The 17,573-nt window shown below is 43.3% G+C and overlaps 1 protein-coding gene across 1 annotated transcript in view; it reads right to left on the bottom strand.

Moving 5' to 3' along the window:
- The window catches only part of SH3GL2 (SH3 domain containing GRB2 like 2, endophilin A1), a 201,994-nt gene extending 189,481 nt beyond the window's left edge, over window positions 1-12,513 (bottom strand). The window contains exon 1 of the mRNA XM_027105926.1: window positions 12,409-12,513. Within this exon, the coding sequence (XP_026961727.1) occupies window positions 12,409-12,453 (45 nt within the window). The 5' untranslated portion in view covers window positions 12,454-12,513. The remainder of the gene's footprint in view (window positions 1-12,408) is intronic.
- Between the last annotated feature and the right edge of the window lie 5,060 nt (window positions 12,514-17,573).

Below are 17,573 nucleotides of genomic sequence, written 5' to 3'. Positions count from 1 at the left end.
TATCATTTGACATTTAGGTTCTTTACAACTTTTCACTACAATAACTACTAAAATGAACAACTGTGTACACAAGTTTTGCAAGCTCATACATTTATTTTCTGTAAATAGAGTCCTAAAAACAGAATTACAAGGAAGAAAACTGCTGACATCTATAGTCCCACCATCAAACGAGAGCCCACATACTTACCTTTGCTGACTCAGAATGTTATCATCCCTTTAACCCACGCTGATGTAAATAATGAGAAATGTCATATATTGCTGTTTGATTTCCATGATTTTTATATTTGTATCCTGGCCACTTGTAGTCCTTTCCTTTAACGTCAGCCCTCTGTAACCCCAGATGCGGAACCTGAAGACACAGAGGGCCAACTGTACTACACCATTTTATATAAGGGACTTGAGCAACCACGGATTCTGGTATCCGTGGAGGTCCTGGAACCAATCCCCTGTGGATAACAAGGGAAAGCTGAATTGCCTTTCCATATTCGTTTCTAATTTTTCTATTAAGATGTTCATCTTTATCTTACTGATTACTAAACCTTTTCAGATATTTCTTAGTTTGACATTTAAGGCTGGAATAGGATGCGTAGTTGAGAATTATTGGCAGTTATCAGCTCTGAAACTAGCCAGTCTGGATGAAAATCCTAACTCTGCCACCAAACCTGTGTAATCTTGGGCAACTTACTTAACCACTCTGTGCTTCAGTTTTCTCATCTGTGAAATGGGGATAATAATGCCCTTATGGGGTTGGTTTGGGTAATTAATGAGTTAACAACCATGTTAGCCATTTTTATAATTAAGGAAGTTTATTTTAAATTTACAAATTTACAATTTTATAAGAGCATGTTTTAATTCAACTTCTAAATTAACTCAAAATATGTGATGTATCTTTAAGCAGAAATAAAGTAAAAAATACATACACAGGGCTTCCCTGGTGGCTCAGTGGTTGAGAGCCCACCTGCCGATGCAGGGGCCACAGGTTCGTGCCCCGGTCTGGGAAGATCCCACATGCCGCGGAGCGGCTGGGCCCGTGAGCCATGGCTGCTGAGCCTGCGCGTCCGGAGCCTATGCTCCGCAACGGGAAAGGCCACAACAATGAGAGGCCCGCGTACCGCAAAAACACCAAACAAAAGAAATACATACACAAGAGAACCCCTTTTAAACATACATAAATATGGATAAGTAGAAGAGAAACAGGAAGGATGTATTCATTCAACAAATGTCTATTGAATACCCACTAAGGAACAGGCATTAGGGAAACAATGAAGAGCAAAACAGAGTCCCTTTCTTTATACCCACACTGGGGGATACAAACAGGGAAATAAACCAACAAGCAGTGCAGTGGGCCAAGCCCCATACTTAAGAGAAGCACTATGGGCAGTTTTCATTGCACATGGAACGGCATTTAACCCATACCAAATGAGGGAAGGGTACCTAAGAAATTATCAAGCTGAGACCTGAAAGAGAAGCAGTGATTAGTCAAGTATAAAGTGGAAGAGAGGGAAGGGGAATTTCCACAGAGGCCAGTATGGCGCAAAGGCCCAAAAGCAGGTGTGTACAGTATGGGGTAAAAGATAATCTCACGCTTACACAGCTGTGAGAGATGAGACTAAGTAGGTAAAAAGCGTCCGACCACACTCCAAACTCTCTCATGGGACTGACAAGGGCTTTATATTGGGAGCCATAAGGACCACTGATGAGTTTTAAGCAGAGGAGCAACGTTAGATTTGCTCTTTAGAAAGATGATGATAGCTCCACTCAGATATGAATCAGAGGCGAACAAGAGCAGAAGCATGAACGTCAGAACCTACACGCACGTCCAAGTCCATCTTGCCTCGGCTGTGGAACTTAGGGACTGGGGATTGTGGGGATGGAGATGAAATCAAGCGACTAGTGACTTGTCCGAGGTCTCACAGGCCCTCAGAATGGGAAAACCAGGAGGATGTCGGAGGTCTCTTGAGTTTCTAATCCTGGGTTCCTACTGCTCATGTTTTACGCTATCCTAATGATGGACAGGCTTTTACCATATTTTACAGGATGTCAAGAGCTTCTCCTGAAGCACGCCTGGGGCACCCTTCTGAACATTAAGCACGGAACAGATGACTCAGTGCTGCTCTAAACAAATGACCTTGGCTTTTATGATACATGATCAAATTACATCATGGGCAGAAAATTCCCTGACAGAGAAGAGCCGACCATTTACACAGTGAAACTGTGGGAGGGGGCAAGTCTTGAACAACACAGTTGGTGCAGACTTGTATCCTCAGTTACATTGATTCCCTCAATGAAGATATCATTTGCTTTAGTCTTCTTACAATCGTTCTGATTTAGTGAGGGAAAAAGGCTTCAGTGTATTGTTAGGGTATTTACTGCTTGCCTAACATTTGTTAATCTCCTGTTTTAACAAAAGCAGAATAAACTTCAAGCTCACAGATTTCCTCAAGCAAGAGTATGTAGGACTTGATTCTCTTTTTTGTATGATAATTTCCTACACATCTATTTATGATAAGTGATAGTGGTTTTTCCATTTATCAAAGGATAACGATTCCTTGTTTAAGTCAGTAAATTAAAGATGAATGCAGATGTCCAAAAGTCATGAAGATAAAGCTGAATGCCAAATATGGGAAACAGTCAAATTACTCCACCATAATCATATGGAAAGAGCCTACAGAAATCAAAAGAGCCTACAGAAATCAAAAGAGCCTACAGAAATTCACTTGAATCACTCACGGCAGCAACCAGCAGACACAGCGACGTAAGACAGCAATAATTTAAATGTTATAAAAGGCAAGCCAATACGTATCACATGATATCAGCATAACTCATTGCCTCATAAAAGCAGAGTAACAGTAATCAAATTTCGACAAATGCATTGCTATAGAGATTTTATGATAAACTTTCTGTTTAGGACACATCCTTTCACATAAGGTGGTTTATGGTGAAAATGGATCAAAATGATTTAAGTGTGCATATCTTGAGACATAGAAAGTAGCTGAAAGAGCTTATAAAAATGAATTAAATGCATCTTAGTGATCACAAAATACTTGCTGAACAATTTAAATTTTGTAAACAATGATAAGCTTTCCAAGCTTCTGTTGGAGCTAAGAAAAAGGAGTTTTCCGCGTCTATATCAAAAAATTTAGAAATGACATGGATGATGAGCATTTTAAGTATCTCTTTGGAAATTCTGGATTGGGTTTAAGGTAAAGGTAATGGGCAAAAAAAGTAGAAAATCTAAAGATTCTGGATCTGTGAGCTTCAAAGGGACCAAAGTCACACAGAGAGTAGTGGATGAGATGGACAGAAAAGAGCTTAATGAAAAACAATTTTGTTAAACTTAATTAGAAAGTGGAATAGGAGACAGCACTCAAGTGAAAAGCTGAGTGTTAAGAAGCAGAATAGAATCTCTGGGTAACAAGATATTAACTTGCATGAGTAAAATCTTGGGAACAGTAATGAAGAGAACATCTCCAGAAAGCACTTCACTCAGTCAGTCTACAAACGTGAAGGAGGGCAGCCACGGCCAAGGGTTTGGGTTTGCAGGTCCCTGTTGCCCAGAAGTAGCCACTTAAGCAGTTTAATGAATACTATAAACATGGCCAACATTCATGCAACATAAAGAAGCACTCCAGGGTCACTTCAGTGAGCAGTAAATGCAGGGAATGACAAGGGTGAAAGCTGTACTCATTCTGTAATCAATTCCTACGGGATACATCACCTTTAGGTTACTTCACTCAGAAACAGAACATTGTCTGACTAGTCTCTCCCTGGCCAAGCTGTCAAATGACACCATGCCCGCACAGGACATCTCAGGGTGCAAGACCTCATCCTTTCCAAAAGAGGTCTGGCACTGCCCACCAGCTACACCTAGAAAACCACTCAGGGCTTTGGATCCAGGAATCATGTCAAAGAACGTGAAGCTAACACATCACTCACAAACAACACAACGTGTGCCACAGTCATCTGGAACCCTCGACAACTACTTAATGAACAACTTCAAATTACCATGTAGCTGTCTAATGTGCCCATACAAGATAAGGGCATTTCACTGTACCTGTGGTGGCATCAGCCTTCCACAAGCACAGAAACAGATGTGGGATGAACAGTCAACCACTCTGCTCTCACTGGTGAAGATCCCTGAAGCCTTGTTGGAAACTAACAATTCAAAAAACTGTTCAATGTTCCACATTCTCCCCATTCCAAGGTTAATGAAGCTGTCACTGCACTAGCAGCCTACCAAGCTAAGAGGATGCTCAGAAAGTAATTAACAGCTTCACTGTTTAAAACTGATCAGGGACTACAAAAAGAAACTTGTGTTTCACCAGAGAAAAATACCAAACAAACTAACCATGGGGAAAAAACTGTAAAATATAACATGTATTAAAAGAGGCATATGTAATATTGAACCTTATGTAATAAGACTGACAGCAAATGAGACTTAAATTTTATGTGTGCGTGTTTACGTTGTATGTATATGTGTGTGTATACATATACACACACAAGCACCCATACAAATGAATGTGTTATAGACACAGGCATCGCAAAGGCTTCTAGATTTTTACCAACACCCACTTCTACATTCTGGGTACACTCGATAGACCACAGTTCCCAGCCTCCTCCCTTCTTCCCTTGCATTTAGGTATTCCATGGCTTGGCCAGGTTACAAGTTCCAGCAAACTGAACCTAAACATAACTGATTGTTCCTTCTATTAGTTTTCTGTTGTCGCATTACCACAAACTTAGCAGCTTAAAACAACAGCCATTTATTTTGCTCAGACTTCTACAGGTCATAAGCCTGAGCCAGCTCGCCTGGGTCTCTGCTCAGTCTCACGAGGCCACAGGGTGTCACCTAGACTGGGCTCCTATCTGCTGACTCCGGGGAAGAAATCTCTTCTATTCATATGGTTGGCAAAATCCAGTTCTTAAAAGCTGTGGACCTTAGAAGGTCCCTGTTTCCTTGCAGGTTGCCATCCAAGAGCTGCTCTCTGCTCCTAGAGGTTAAGTACACTCCTTGTCACATGGCCCCTTCATCTCTGAACAGCAACAGCATGTCCAGTCCTCTCTGACCTCCCTTTCTGCTACCAGCCAGAAAAAAATGCTCTTCTTTTAAAGGGCTGATGTGATTAGATTAAGCCCAACGGTATAATCTCCCTTTTGCCATATAAAGTAATAATCTCGGGAGGGACTTCTTTTCATAGTGACAGGCTGACCCACACTCAAAGGGGAGGGGACCATACAAGAGGGAGGGTCACTAAAGGTCTTAATGTCCTGCCGACCACATTCCTCTTCCAGGTCTGGCCCGTGAAAATCTCCCATGCTTGATCCGACACACTCTCTCCCTTTGGCGATCTTGAAAACCATGTGTTAAAGATGGCGGAACCCTAGTCATCCTGGATCCCTGAAGCAAATAACAGGAAATAAGAATGGAAAGAAGTTTGAGCAACAAAGATCCCTTAAGACCCCTTGGTTAAACCAAAGCATTAGGACTTCGTGCAAAGTTCAGATTAACAAAACCAAATGTCCTGGTTGAAAATGAGATCTAAAAAAGGTCAAACGGATCCAGCGGGGAACAAAAAGATTCCACTGTGGTAAGTGGCAAGTGGAACGACAAGAATAAAACATATCAGAAGTCTTCTAAGTTTTTGAAGAAATGTTATTGGTCAAATCAGCCATAAGCCAGGAGTAGTTAAAAGCCTGTGACTGTAAAGTGACCCCCAAATTTACATAAACAGGAAGCCACCTAAAGAAGCTCTGCAGCTCCCAGGGGCCACACTCCTTGTCACTCTCTTTAGACTTGGCCAAATAAAAGAAAGAACCAAAGAGTTCTTCCCAGATTGCAGAAACAGGGTAAAACCAAGGAACTTCCTCTACTGTAGGGGCGGGGGACTTCACCTTACTCAGCAGATGGCATCACTGTTATGGACCATAACTGCCATGATTCCCATTCTTTCTTTTCCCAAGTGGGAGTGTTCACTGTGGGTGATCTTTCCTGTACACTGAAAAGCAAAGGCAAACTACCCGTATGTGCCTAACAAGAACTGTACCTTGATATTGAGATACTGCTTAAGCTGCTCCAATTAGGATCTATTTGTAAATTCAGTTTGAATTATAAGAAAGATACTTCTGTTTCTTTCAGATATCACAAGTCAGAAGAGGCTAGAAAGTAATCTGAGCAAACCTCCTAGGAGCTGAGTGGCTCTAGAGAATGACAGATAGCTTCTTCACAGTCATATACCATATACGATTTGACCCAGGGCTAGAGGAGAAAGGTGAGAGCAAAGCAAGGAGAACATCATATTCTGAATTTAGAAGTTGTACTAAATGTAAAATCTTCATAAATAGTAATTTCCCAAAGCATCAGACTCAGCTGAAGTTTCAATATCATTTGAAAATATTTCGTTGATAGTCTGCAAGAATACTTGACAGGGTCTCACAACATGACATTTTAATAGGTACAGCTATACACAGCTCTCTTCTTAGTCTTTATTATCCATTATAGACCATATAAATCACTCAAACATTTTGGCTCCAAACTGGTCAGGGAAATAAAGAAAATCTAAACCAAGAAAAAGAGTGCGAGAGAGAGAAAGGCTGTACTGTAAAGTTTTTAAAACTTCCTATTTTGTTTCCTGCTCCCTCAACATCCCCACACACTCAAGCTGTGAGTACCCCACCCAGCTGACTAAGTGCACCTGTGTGATAAGGTGGGCCACACCACAAGGTTTGTTTTTCTGCCTGCCCCTGACCGTGACCTAGTAACATTCTCATGCACAAAGGAAATTCCCTCATCCCTTTTCTTGCATACTCCACCCTGACCTTCCATAAAGGTGGCTTGTCCACGGGTCTTCGTCCTCTCTCTTGGCTCCCACCTGCTTGGTTGAGCCCACTTTCCTGGCCCTCCTCCCCTGTGACCTCTCTCAGTGTGCAGTGACTCTGTCTCTCTAGGACCTGTGAGTATAATAAACTTTGTTTTCCTAAACCTCTGTGTTCCCCACTTGTGGCCACACCCGACGGGTCATCACATAAAAGAACACAAACAAGGGTACAAAGGATTAAAAGAACAGAAAGGGGGAAAAAGGAAAGCCAAGGAAATCCTTTAATTTCCTAACCCCCAGAATCTTGCCCATCCGGCCTTAACTTGTGAAGGACCGCTCATCCCTAGGAAAGCCCCACCACTTTAAACCCTGGAGCTGTTCTTCAACTCACACCATTCTCATTATTTACTTAACTGTGGCCTTACCCTTCTCGCTCACCTCCTCAAACCACCCACTGTAAAGAAAGCCCAGGGCTCCTGACGCCCTTATGCAGCCAGGCTCAGCAGAGTGGAATCTGCTCTGCCAGCTTAAGCATCCCAATGTTAAGCCCTCCTTCCACAATGACATTTCTTCCCAAAACAGTCACCATTTTCCCCAACCAAGCCTTGCCATTTTCAAGGGTATTTCCAATTAATTTGGGAGGTACTTTAAATGTTCCAAGTAGACTGGCACCAAAATTCATATGAACTCAATTTAAAGCATTAAAGAATCACTGTGAGGGGAGAGCCCTTGCAAAAATATAACCGTGTCCACGAAAAAAACTTCAATCAAGAAGAATCTCAGTCGCAAGGGAAATGATTCTCAGTCACCACTTTCAGTTTAAACACCCACAGGTCCATTTGCCAAGTGTATCAGAAGGTTATTATATAAATTATCACAAACATCCCATTCAATTCTGACACCTTTGGAAACTTTTGTTTTTTTATATTTGATTGCCCCTAAAATTCATTCAGAGAAGGCTGCATTCTGAGCAGACATTGTAAAGCCCAGTAAAGAATGGAGGAAGTCGGGCTTCCCTGGTGGCGCAGTGGTTGAGCGTCCCCCTGCCAATGCAGGGGACACAGGTTCGTGCCCCGGTCCGGGAAGATCCCACATCGCACATACCGCGGAGCGGCTGGGCCCGTGAACTGTGGCCGCTGAGCCTGCACGTCCAGAGCCTGTGCTCCGCAACGGGAGAGGCCACAACAGTGAGAGGCCCGCGTACCGCCCAAAAAATAAATAAATAAATAAATAAAAAGAATGGAGGGAGTGATCACTATTATAAGGACCACCTCATTCTCTCCTGATAACATGATCAACTTCTTATGATGTATTTTTACTTTGTTGAGAAGAGAGGTAGGGATTAGGAATTCCTTTAAAAATCTGGTGATAGGCTAAGGACACTCTCCCACAGAAAACTGCACATATAAAATGTGGCATAATTTTAACAAATAAATAGGCCCTCTGCAGTCTATTATGGACCCCAGGCTAAGAACCTGCAGGGATAGCGGTAAGTCATACTCAAGACTGTGAAGGCAGCAGAGATTTTACTGCTTAGAGCAGGCAATTAAGGAACTGAGAACCTCACTCAGAGTCATAACTAATTATATATTTAATTAAATACCTCAACCAGTTTTAAGTCTCACCAAATCAACAAATGCATAAACAGATTCATGTAACATTCTCCAGAGCAAAACATCTATATAAAACACAGCATTTTAAATGTGAGGAAAGCATGAAGAAATTAGTTAAAACAGAAAAGCATAAAATACCAATGTAATTAAATGTTTCCAGTTGAAGAATCTGAGTGTGACAATAATTACATACCAGACTATATCATAATTAACACAGGCTAACCAAATATGTTTTATCCTTTAAAAAAAATCAGAAGGTATAGTCTATAATAGGTATATAGTCTAACCAAACTCATTGAAAAGACGAAAGCATTTCTCATTTTATGCAATAAAAAGTTACCATCTACAGACTGAGTTGTCCCTTTACATTGAATCGAACACAATGTTTAGAAGAACACTGTGGTGAATGATTTTAGGAAAATAAGGATTGTTATAGACTGATTAGTCCCCCCTCCAAATTCGTATGCCAAAGTCCTATCCTCCAGTACCTCAGAATGTGACCTTATTTAGAAATGGGGTCACGCAGATATAGTTACTGAAGATGAGGCCATACTCATCAGGTATGTTGGGCCCCCAATCTGCCCTTGTCCTGGTGTCCGTACAAACGGGGGAAATTTGGACACAGACAGACAGGGAAAACACCATGTGAACATGAAGGCAGATACCGGGGTGACGTCCTCACAAACCAAGAAAGGCCAAAGATTGCCAACAAAGCACGAGAAGCTACGAAAGAGGCCTGGAACAGATCCTTGCCCAGTACCTTCAGCGGAAGCACAGCCCTACCAACACCTTGTCTCCAGAAGTGTGAGACAATAAATCCATGTTGTTTAAGGCACTCAGTTTGTGATACTTTGTTGCAACTCTACCAAACTAATACAGGGACCTAACAAATTATACTCTGAAGAACCTTTCACTCTACAGCAAGGTGTGTCCATATTAAATGCTCGATAAAGTTTTTTTTAAAGTATAGATTTTGTAAGAACAGCTTGTTAACTGGAACCGGAGACCTATTTTTACCTAATCTGCTGCTGGTTTAAACCAACAAATGAAAAAAAATGGCATTACTCTTGCTAAAATGAAATCTCAATATACATGAAACTCACTAAAGTAGAATAATGCATGCTCATTTGCCCTGTTTTATAGTTTAAAAAACTGTATCTTATTTATTCTAATTGCATGATAAATTACATCTTTATGAGCAATTAAGTAATAAATTATATTCAAGTAAAAAAGATGATCGATTTTTGCTATTTTAACATGTTCTCAAGCTTGAAGGATTTTCCCCTTTAATAAAATTTATTTGGCAAAGGCATTTTTTAACCTCCAAAGAGCAGAGATGTTGAAAATAATTGTCAGCAACAAGGCAGAAATAATCACTTCCAAACCAAGAGAACAGTGGTGACACATCTAATTCAGAGATTTCCAATCAGTGGGTAAACACTGAAAATAAACTGCTTTATTAATACAAATACCATCCCTCACAAACATAAGCAAAACACTGAATTTCACAGAGACAAGAGAAATGTTCCTGAAGCAGAGCCTTCCACTTATAAACACAGTGTACCTAATCTAGCACATCCATTCTCAAAACGGAGTAATTCTAGGTCTAAAGTTTCCTCTGTAGATAAGATCAAGTTCATGGAACTGTATGGGGGAAAATGGCTCAAAAAGTAGGACATGGCTATTTCCCCTAATACCTTTGTCACATGCAAACATTAGCGCTGGCTTTACACACCCTTGAAAATGCCCACACATGCACAGGGAGAATAACATTTGCCTTGGGCTTTCTAAGACTGTGCTACATTAAGTTATGGATAAGGGATTGCGCGTCACTTCCCCTTTAAAATGAAAGGCTTTTCAGTAAAAAAATGAAAATGACACAGTGATTCTGCATCTGGATTTAGTGTGATAAATACTAATCTCATCTCATCACAAGCAGACCTCCTCCAAGGCTCTGAGAAGTTCTTTCATACCACAATTCAAGTTTTTATTCTGAACTTCAAAGTTGCATGTAACTTCACAATTTAGCTAAAATGGAGTGGTTTGATTAATTTTTTAAGGTAGCAAAGCTAGAAATTCCAGCTTCTATAATTTCCTCATGTCTCATTATTACTAATATAAAGGACAGTATTCTATACTAAAAAAAAATTATTTTAATGTTAATATCATTTATTGAACATTTTAAAATGTGTGTTCTAAAAACTCATTTATCTTTACATCAATTTTAAGAAATGGTTATTATGCTCATTCTAGCAAGGAGAGATTCAAAAGTTAAATAACTTGCTCAAGGTCATAGACAGCAGAGATGGGTCAATCCTTAGCCTTTCCCACTCCAAAGCCAAGGTTCCCAACTGCCTTGTAGGACACCAGGGTTTGCAAAGGAAGTCTTCAGAATCAAAGTGGAAAAAGGATGTGGTGTTAGTCAATTTGGTGCTGGGGGTGGGGTGATGCTTTATAGAAGTGACAAGTACCAGAAATAAAAAAGGTTAGTGACATCAAAGAAATCCTGCCTGACAATTTCTGGATAGCACATATGCTGCTTCTGTAAACCTGAAGGAATGTGAAGTATCAAGTTATTAGAGGCCTTCCAAATTACACCAACAATGCACTTATACTTACAAATATTTCTTCAGGCAGAGAAGTCTCAGAAAGATCCAAGGTGAAAAGCAAAAATACATTAATGGGTATTTTTACCGAAATAGTCTTAGTTTTTCTCCATTTCCCAAGTTGACAAATATAACTGATTCTATAAAGGCAGGTCTGTGGTGATAGAGATGGCACGTGGGCACACGGGATGAACTTCATGCTGCATCTCTAACCCTAACTTAACCAAAATTCTGTAAAACATAAACCTCACCTTCTCTGGAGGTGGTTTATAATAGGACTTATTGTGGTAGCCTGGGAAAAACCTCACTACCTCTGAGAAATTATGAGAAAGCTCAGCATTAATTATGGGCAAATCTATGAAAAAAATATTTAAGGCTAAATTAGGTGAAATATTTAAAGAAGTCAACAAAGTCCTTGGCTTAAGACCTCTTATTTTAAACTAGAACTGTTTCAGAAGGGTAAAAAAAAAAAAAAAGGAACCATACTCATTATATAAAAAATAGGTCACATTATAAGTATTCACTTATTTTTCCCTATGTAAAATTCTTCAACCCAGCCCAGCAAGATTTAAATTATTAAAATCTGAATTAAAGAAGTTTTATTATAATCACAGCTTATTAACCCCATAAAGATGGGCACATCCAAGATGTAAAAGGTTCACTAAAAATAATACTTTGAAATACATGATGAGTTGGTAATGTTAAGGCTGCAAAACCCATGGGAAATTTTTATAGGCATGAAGACTGCCGGTCGAGCCTTGGCCTCAAAGGAGTTTCACGACCGAGTTCTCCAAGGAAAAGTTAACGCATGAGCTTCGCAGAAGGAAGCCCCATCCTCCCATTCCTAGGGAGTCTGCGGATGCCTTGGAAGGCGGAATTCGGAGACCACAGGGGAAGAGCGCAGACCGCGGGCATCTCCGCAGCCACCCCCAGGGCGCGCCACCTCCCCAGCTAGCACATCCCGGGACAGCCGGGCGCACCGACACCGCAAGGTCACCAGGGAAAAGGCGACTTTACATAATCTCCCACCGTGCCGCCCGGGCACCTGCGCGCCGAGGCGAGGCTGCCCCGGGGCCCCCTCCCTGTCGCGCCCGCGCGGGGCGATACGGGGGCGACACTCGGAGCGACTAGGCTGGACGCCTGGGACCCGTGGATGCCCGCAGCGCCGCCCTGAGCCGGGGTGCGGGACGCAAGGCGGGCTCCCAGCCCCGGGATGCCCGGGCCGCCGCCGCGGCGGTCTGGGCGAGCAATGCGGGGAGCGGCCGGGCCCGGCTCGCTGCTGGCCGTAATCCCCACGCTCCCTGCCCGCTGCCGGCGTCCAGCGCGCCCTCCGCTCCCGGGACCGCCCCGCGGCGCACCTGTCACGCGCCTTACCTGAGTGGCTTTGTGGAACTGCTTCTTGAGCCCGGCCACCGACATGGCGCAGGAGGACCCGCGGGACTGCTGCGGTGCGGGGAGCGGGCGGCGGCGGAGCCAGGAGGGAGGACCGAGCGGTGCGGCGCGCTGGCCGAGCCGCAGCTCGTCGTGCAGCCGCCGGGGCAGTGGGCGCGGGGGCGCGGAGAGGCGCGGGACGCGGGCTCGTGCGGAGAGACACCCTGACGTCAGGGGCGAGCGATACGCACTCTTAAAGGGGACGCGAGAAGCCCCGCCCCGGGCGCGGGGTTGGTGCGGCAGGTGCCGGGGCACGCGCTACCTGGGTACCGGCACCTGGCGCCGCCGCACCCGTGGGTCGGCTGCCTGCTTAAGAGGACCAAGGGGGTCCCCCCGCCCCGGGAGTGTCCTCCTGCCCCCGCAGACTGCGGCCCGGTGGCTGCAGGTTGGCAGCCCAGGCACCGGCACGACTCAGGTGACTTGCTCGGCTTCCAGGTAGCCTCAGAGGCGCTGCCTAAGCCAGCCCGCCTGCCCTTTGAGCCTGGCCTCTTTGCAGCCTGGAAAGGAGGAGTGGCATTCTCTCTCGGGTAATGAATAAGTTATTGCTCCTTGATCGCTTGGGCACAGAAACAGTTCTCTGTCCTGGTTTCACTATCCCTTAAGCCTACATAACGTTAGGGAAAACCGCCAATGCAGGGTTTGGGGTTTTTTTTTTTCGATGTGATACAATTTAATGACTTAAAAAGAAGATGAAAAAAATTAAACTATAAAGCTGGTCAGGTAAATAGTATTTAATCCTCTGTGTACAGTTATGAAAAAGCCCAAAAATGAACTTGGCATTCACTTATGAAAGTGGATTTAGGATTTTCAACCTAAAATAAGCATTATGTAATGTAAAAATGCATGACGCAAAATTGTACAAAGACTACATATGCAACGAAGTATATATGGCTGGGCTAGAGCAAAACTCCGCTGTAACTAGATGAATTGTTAATAGAGCAGCACTAGACGGCTTCTGTATTCTGGTGATTAGTCACTTCCTCTTGTCTTTCTAGGACTGAGAAGCACATAGAGAAAAACTTTTGGTCCCCATGTGGGTACCAAAAGTTATAAGGAGAAGAAGCCAGAGTGGCAGAAGCCAAGATGAGAGACATTGCCAAGAATGAGGAAGGAAACAGCATGGCAGAGTGGGAGTACCAGGAATGCCTTGCATCACCTCTACAAACCCTGCTGCCTGGGAGGAACCACAGGCCCCACTCCCACCCTGCCAGCCAGGCTGCTTGGGCACGGGGTGAACAGCGGATACAAGGGAATCCTGTCCGCCCGCTGATCTACCAATCATAGTTCTTGATAATGTGAGTTGAAACTCATAACGGCAGAATCAAGCAGATAGTGGTCGATCACAGAGCAACAAAAGCACATGGACTCAGACTGAGGCTGCAAAGGGAAGCAGACAAAACGGGCAAATCTCCAGCGTGCTAGTCGTTACTGATGTTCAGGTACCTTCCACATACATGGTAGAGTTGCACCTGCCAAACCCCTCGTGGTTAAGTGGAGCACTGTGACAAGTTTTAACCAGTGGGTTAGGAAGCTAAGTGACTGTCACCTCTTGGCAGAGAATTTAACTGTTGGAATGAGATGCTACAAAGCCCTTTCCCCTCTCCAGCAGTATTTTAGGTCGCTGTTGTCTGTCAAACAGAATCCAGAGTGAGGATGAAGCAGGGTAAAGTCCCCAGTTAATGCTGAAAGACATTTAGCATTTGTGAGAAATAAACCTGAGTCATTTTAATTCACTGAGTCTGGGGTTGTTACTGTAGCCAAACTAGTCTCTCCTGACTAATGCACAAGAGAGAAAGTGCTTTCCCATTTCTCAGAAGATGAGGGGAGATTTTCCATCTCCTGCCATGGCCCACGTGTATTTTATTTTTTGTCATTAGATGTCCATGAACTGGCCTGTTTTTTTTCTTACAAAAGCCTCACTGAGGTTTGGGGAGGTGTGTTCTCCTTTTTGCAGCCTCACTGAAGGAGTGCGCAGACTAAGCCCCCAGGCCTGAGAGTCAGAGGGAAGGGTGGCGCCATGCAGTGACCACACCCTGAACTCTTACCCTGTGTTTTCCTTACCAGCTACAGACAGTGAACAATTAGCTCTGGGGCTCCATAGGAAATTCCAAAGGAATGTCAGGGCAAGGGACAATCTGTGCTTCACAGGGACATCAGACAGGGAAAGGTGAAAGTCCTGCCGATAGGTAAGTAGGGCTACTTATCCATCCGAGCCCAGGAACAAACCAGTAAAGTGAAGTTACTGAGGTCCCATGGAGTGGTTTGCCTAGGGCACATATATTCACATCTATAAGGTCCACCGTGATGATTCCCAGATTCTTGATATTAGCAAACTCTGAAGGAGTTTGGACTCACTGCAGGGCTAGATGGGGCTCTAGGCTGGAGAGATTAGATTTTGGGTTAGTGTTACAATGGCTGCTTTTGTACTCTAACAGTTTAGTAAAGCCTGCATACACACACACACACACACACACACTCTCTCTCTCTCTCTCTCTCACGCACTCATGAAGACTGCCATAAAACGCTAATAATAGTTTTGCCTGAACAGCCATTCTCAAACTTTAGTGTGTATCAGAATCCCCCGAAGGACTTGTTAAAGCACAAATTGCTGGACCACATGCCAGTTTCTGATTCACTAGGACTGGGTGGGGCCCGAGAATGTGCATTTCTAGCAAGTTCCCAGGTGATACTAATGTTCTGGTCTTGGGACCAGACTTTGAAAACCCCTGGACTGGAGTAAAGATATTAGGAATGAAGTTTTTTCTCTAGTCTCCCAATTTTTATAATGTTTTCCTATTATTTGTATAATACACGTATTATATAGTTACTTTTTCCTACCTGGTTCCTGATCTAAGCGATGGAACATGTTCAGAGAAGGATGAGCCTTGGTTGAAGCTGCTAAGATAGAGCAATTAATCTACAAAGTGGAAGGCATGGGGATGCATGAGCTCTGGCCTCTAAATGTGAATGATGTGAAAGGGGGCCCTGAAAAGTCTCCTCAGAACTTTGAATACTTAACTGAACCCTAAATGTAACAAAAACAAGTCTCTCTCTTTCCCTCATTCTTCATCCACCAACTTAGAATGCTCATTCTTCAAAGGAACTAACTACCTTGGGAGAAAGGACTTTAAATCTTTTTGAAACCATGGTTAACTCTCCCAGATATCCTCTGGATTTCATGTAAACCCAGTATTTCTATGGAAGCCACAATTTATACCCATAAATTAAGATGTTTTGAAAGAGATTTGTTGAGTTCCTACTAGCAGGCATTGGTAGGAGGCTTGGGGGATGCATGGTAAGGTGAAATACCAAGATGCACATAAACTAGACATTGAACCCCAAGGAGTTTCCAGTCTAGCAATTCAGAAAATTCTTCTTATAGACATTTATTGTGACTTGAATATAGAGGGACAAATGCACCAGACACAAAATAATTCAAACCCAAGTACCCTCTTTGATTGCAAAGAAGCTGTGACAGAGGTTCTATGGAGAAACACAATGCAGGAAAGGGGAATCAAAGGTCCATGAGGAAGAACTTTGTTTAATGAAAGGTTATTGTAATTCAACATGCTGCCCTCTCATCTCCTGAGATCATGTAAAATGGTAAATAAACGTAGATCTGCTCAGGAAAGTTCCAATTAAACGAAACCCCGCACAACCTCATCTCACTAATTGGGCAGGAAATTCATGGTCAGCAATAATTCCATCACATCATTCATGCACTATTTCTCCTTGCATTATGCCAAAGCTTCTGGCAAATACCAGACCTCTAGTTTGCACAGAGCTGGTACATCCCTAGCACCTTTCAGAGGGTACCTCATTCCAAGGAGGCAGAAGACAAGCAGCACCTCTTATCCTTTGCCCTTCAGCCCCTGACGCCTTTCCTCTGGCCCACGCCAGGGCAAACTGCTCCCGCCTTTATGTGTGAGCTCATGAAGCACAGGAGACACAGCAAAGCAAAGGCCTTAAACTCCAGTTTCTTGTTTGACAGAAGAGAACACAGAAGTAGGAAAAGGAAGTGACTTATCATTACTTTTTCTACTTCAGCCTCTAGCCTCAAGTTTGGGCAGAGACTCCAGACAGTGTTAATAAGTATAGACTGGAATGAATGAATGAATGAGTGAACTGTTTATCACTGTCACTGATGCTGTATTCTTACCACATTGGGTCTGATGTTCAACAGCCTTCACCCGATAGCCTTGTATTAAAGCACGGACTGTGCAGGACCCAGATGGTTGTTCTGGGGTAGATGGCACTTAACATAAGCATTTGTACCTGTGGATGCTGCCACTAGCATTGGACGCCCACCCAGTATCAACAGGGCTAATGAGCCCTTTCCTAGAGAGGGGAAATCAAGGAAAGACCACCTTCATTTCCTTGCTTCCAGGTTTGTCACCTACCACCCACCCTCCATCAGATACACTGAGAGAAGCACACTTTGATCTGCTGGAGGTGAAATGTGTGGGTCTTGCTCTCCCCTCCAACCTTTCCTTCTCTCCCACACAGCCCTCCTCCCTCCAAAGCACAGGGACCTCTCCCTGCAAAACCTTTCTCTTCATTTAGTAAACCCTGTAAACCCAATCACAGGAGGAGGAGGAGGGAACTTAACCAAGTATGTGATTCACATTAGGCTCTTACATCTGGGTCTGTATTTGTTACTTACATCTCAGATTGAAATGCTCCCAACTTCCCTAGCAAAATCATGCCATCTCCAGTGCCCATCTCCAGTGTCTTTCTTGTGAAGTCTTTCCCCATCCTTCTAAGCCCATATTCTTGCTTCATTTGTCAAACCACAAAGCCCTGATTTGGCACCTCTGCCATGAACTTGGTCTAATGTGTTTTACGTATTGATATGTAGTATTGGATTCTTAACTCTTTGAGTGAAGGGTCTTTACTTTTACAACTCTTAGTAGATAATATAAACACTAGATATGGTCTAATTGCAATTTTAAAAGCTTGATGAAATTTTTAAAGCTAAATCCAGCAGAGGTCCAGAAAGACGGGAACTAGCTTGCTTCTCTCCAGCTGAGCAGACAGACTGTTCAGTGGTCTTAATTGCTGCTCCCTTGCTGTATCCAAACCTGAATCTCCAGGTTCCTGTAATTTTG

This window comes from Aethalodelphis obliquidens, unplaced genomic scaffold, assembly GCF_003676395.1.
Source record: "Aethalodelphis obliquidens isolate GAN/ISIS:26980383/991018 unplaced genomic scaffold, ASM367639v1 scaffold7, whole genome shotgun sequence".
NCBI classification, from domain to species: domain Eukaryota; kingdom Metazoa; phylum Chordata; class Mammalia; order Artiodactyla; family Delphinidae; genus Aethalodelphis; species Aethalodelphis obliquidens.
This window is presented reverse-complemented; position numbering and strand designations above follow the sequence as displayed.